Here is a 3,985-nt window from a genome sequence, read left to right as displayed (position 1 = left end):
TTGTAAGAATATAAAAATGGCTAACACTTAATAACTTCAGTTTGGATAGATGTTGGTTGAGTATGGTCAAGGTCATTGTTACTAAACATGTTTGAATGGAGGATATAGTGCTGACATGCAAATAAGCCATATCCAAAAACTCAAAGCATTTTGCAGTGCCCCAGATTATAAAAACGAGAGCACACGCCTTAGTTTAATCGCTTATTATTTACCGTCTGTTTTACTTAAGTAAGTATGTCAAAGTTAAATCTGGTATTAGATTACGTAGAATTGATACTAAATGTTTAAATTGCATAAGTATTATAAACAAATCGAACTTTTGAAAATGATTGTACTGTTTACACACACGTGCGCATGTGTCATGTAACAAATTTAGCATAATGATTGATTAGCAAAGTGTCTGCAAGGCACGAGCGAACACAGTCGCAAGATTTGTATTTTCTACTAAAACACAAATATAAAAGGATTTATAATTGAAAAAAATCAGACACTTATAGTACAAATCGCTTTAGTTCGTTCCTTCTTGTATGACCGAATACCGAATATAATACAAAGGCATAATAATTAACATAATCACACATAAATATTCGCGTGCATATAGACGTATCTCTGCAGTTACTTAATATGCTTTTATCAAATAGTGAAATATAAAATATTTGCACATGTTATGAATGTCATCTTAAAACTGCAAAGTGAACCAAATAGAAACTAGGCCAAGTGCAATGATGTTTTCGGCCCCAAATCTGAACCTAGTTGCCATGCTAGTAGTTGGAAGTCCTACAATACAGAAAAGAATCTTTTATCCTTACAAATACTTTCATAACAGCGGATTGTGAGATAGATACAGCCTTTGACACTACAGAAACGAGTTAGAAATTTTGTTTAAAAATCCGTAATACTAGAGATTATCTTACCATAATACAGCCACCCTTTACAATATGCAACTTATTATGATTATATTATCTTTGAAAATGTAATTTCACAGACTTGAACATTTGTCAAAATGGAATAGCATAACTGCAAAGGAGATCAACTGATGTTATTGTTTTCTTTTAAAACACTACCTTTAAATTCGAAGTTGCGACAAACAGGAAACCCCATCGGTGTAGTTGGCTTTGTATCTCCTTTGTCTATCACCATCCCCATGCCGTTAGTGTTGTGCAGGTCGATGTGACAATGTAGGAACCACATACCGGGTTTGTCGGAGATAAACCGCACCACCACGTAGCCTCATGTATACAACAAAACTATTTAGCCTCACTATTGGAAAACGGGTCTTAATGCATGTGTTTTAAGGGTCATCACAGATGACAATTAGGGACACTACTTTCCGTTTCCATGAATGTTTGTGTTATATGGTAGTCTCTACTTGAAGAAAATCAAGTCAAGGCGAAAAGTGTAATTTCTGATTAGACTGCGCGCACTGCATACGTTTATCAAGGACAAACTTTACGCACATGCATTTTGCCAGAGCGTGGTTCTATTATTTGGAATACATGGCTGACTGGCATTAGCCTAACGACGATTTAATATAAACTCTTTCAAAAGAATGTTGAATATTTTGTTTCGATATCATTTAACAAATAATTATATGACACTCATATAAATGCTTTTCTTTCTGATGTAGTTTTTAAGGTAAACAGTTGCATAAGCATAGATCCTATCCTTAGTGTCTTCACAACCGTTTAAGACGAAATGTACTTGGATGTAAAATATTTAATGTTGAAAAAAAAACAGCGACATTAAACTCGCCCTATAAAGATTGCATGATTATAATGCATGCGAGAATAATGCATTCGTATAATCTCAAGTCGTTCCTTTTTAGATAATGCTTTGTCAATTAGTTATGCGGCCAAATGTGCGTTTTCAGCCTTGCCAATATTGGAATTTTTACGTTTCAGCTTGAATGATATTGGATTCCTCACTGCCCAGACATAACTGATCCATACACACTTTCAAATTACGTGTATTCGATTAAATGATTAGTCAAGGCAGAAAGAGAGTTACAGTCACCGTCATACTTAGAAATCATGGTAGACTCAGGTGTGTTACTATCTGGGTATATTTTTGGCACTGCGTGGAACGATTTTATAATTTGTTGCAATACATGCTTGACTTAATCCAAAAGATAGTTGTTGGCCATTAGCTATGTTTTTATTGTTTAGTGCTTTTTTTTAAAGATTAAGACATAAATACTGGAATACTGGAAGCTCTTACAGACCTAAAACGATATCTTGTAATATTATGTATAAAAACGTGAAATAAACATAATATACACTAGGCACGCATGCGCTCTACTGTAATATTATTCTCTCTATAATGATGTCCTTTTTCGGTAAAACGCAAATATATCGGACTAACTACAAAAATAATGTAAATAAACAAAACCAGTTGGAACCACGATTGTGTCTTTTTGTGGCGGATCCTCATTCATTCCAGTGACATTTCCGTTATCCCAGGACGCATCTTTCCATCTCATTGTCCTGCAGAAGTTCCTGCCGTCGGTGCAAATAATGTCTTGATTTTGGGCAATGAGGTCACCTTTATCAGGGTTGTACGTTCCTAGTCCCATCTTAATGACATAGAACGAGTGGCCGTGCAGATGAATAGGGTGTGACCATCCCGATCCGTTTCCTATTTTAGTGAAAACCATCTCAATGAGTTTGTCAGAAGGAATTTTTTGTGTATACGAACATGCACACATCCATTCCCGCCTGCATTTCCTTCATCGCAAAGTGTGCTTATCTCGTCTGACTGCGTGAGCATTGGGACGGAAGGAAATATAAATTCTCTAGCATTTACTGAGCCAGGAGTGTTACCATTTTGGCCAGGAAATCCGAAGTTAAAGAAGTACTCGTTATCGACTTTGTTTCCGACAATCTTATCCGTTTCCCGAATCGGGTCGTTATTCAAAAGGTCATTGAATGTTAGACAAGTGGTTTTGCTATCTCTTGGATAGAACTGATAAGGGCAGTTGAGTACAGTGCAGTTTATTATATTGCAATTTGGAGCGGCCGCCTTTGCAGGGTTCAAATTGACCGGGCCAGTAACGTCTAGCATCTCAAGAATGGCCTCAGCCGCGTGATATTAATTGTTGTTGAGACTTTCCGGTGTCTCTATAGTCTCTGCAACCAACATATACTGCTTTTGGGACGTATTGGACGGTCCGTGCCAAACGAAATCATATCTCTCACCGGGGTGTATAACTAACGACTGCACAGTTGTTCGTTCGATGTCGAACGCGTCCGATCCTCTAACAGTAAATGTTTGCCCTTCGATTGACACTCTCATCGGATAAAGGGTCATCGCGCCAATGATTCGGAAACGATAAGTTATCCCGGATCTAATTTGAAATCGCGGAAGTGGGCTTCCGTTGATTGTAGATGCATCAACCCAGTGTCTCCCTTTTCCGTTGATTAATCCCGATTGAAATTCGAATCTTGAGAACTTAGCCGTGTCTACTGAATAAGTGGTGTTAATAACTTTTCCAGTATTATAATCAAATTATTGAGTCAGCATTCTGTTATGTTTTTGTTTCTGTTTCTGGGTCCATCAAGTGATTCCAGTGCTGTAATAGTATAACTATCTGGTTGAGGCCGATTATTTCAGGTGTTTTCCTAGGATAAACAATAAATGCTCCGTAGATGCCCATACTTCTTTGGTCACCAATATGTGCGTGATACATATTGGTACCTGGTGGAAAAGCTTCAAACACCTGATTGAAGGTCTGTCCGGGTAAAACGGGACATTGAGTGATAAATGCAACCCCATCCATCCACGGAGTGCCTTTCTGATGTATACCATGCAAATGCACTGTAATACTATCTGTGTGAAGCTTGTTGACGATTGTCATGTTGATGGTTTGGCCTACGTATGCCTCAATCCTTGGGCCTGGAAACTTGCCATTGATTGCAATAACCAGTATCGACCTGTAACCATCAGCCGTGATCACAAGTTCTTCTTGCTCCAGGGTCAGATACGTCGA

The 3,985-nt window shown here is 37.8% G+C and overlaps 1 protein-coding gene across 1 annotated transcript; it reads right to left on the bottom strand.

Annotated features, from left to right (window-relative positions):
• Positions 1 to 1,029: 1,029 nt before the first annotated feature.
• On the bottom strand, positions 1,030 to 3,521 carry LOC127849896 (uncharacterized). The gene is made up of 2 exons (XM_052382647.1): positions 2,362 to 3,521; positions 1,030 to 1,229 (listed from the first exon to the last, which is right to left on the bottom strand). Exons 1-2 carry the CDS (start codon positions 2,702 to 2,704, stop codon positions 1,030 to 1,032), a joined length of 543 nt encoding a protein of 180 aa, XP_052238607.1. The 5' UTR covers positions 2,705 to 3,521.
• Positions 3,522 to 3,985: the final 464 nt, after the last annotated feature.

Source organism: Dreissena polymorpha, chromosome 11, assembly GCF_020536995.1.
Source record: "Dreissena polymorpha isolate Duluth1 chromosome 11, UMN_Dpol_1.0, whole genome shotgun sequence".
NCBI classification, from domain to species: Eukaryota; Metazoa; Mollusca; class Bivalvia; order Myida; family Dreissenidae; genus Dreissena; species Dreissena polymorpha.
Note: the sequence above shows the minus strand (reverse complement) of the source record. Positions and strands in the feature narration are given on the sequence as shown.

What these genes read in the sequence shown, in the direction of transcription:
- LOC127849896 (XM_052382647.1), bottom strand. Translation starts at nt 2,704, where the DNA reads ATGTGTGCATGTTCGTATACACAAAAAATTCCTTCTGACAAACTCATT. An exon ending in TTATTTACATTATTTTTGTA is followed by an intron (nt 1,230 to 2,361) that starts GTTAGTCCGATA and finishes TGTATACATGAG; the next exon opens with GCTACGTGGTGGTGCGGTTT.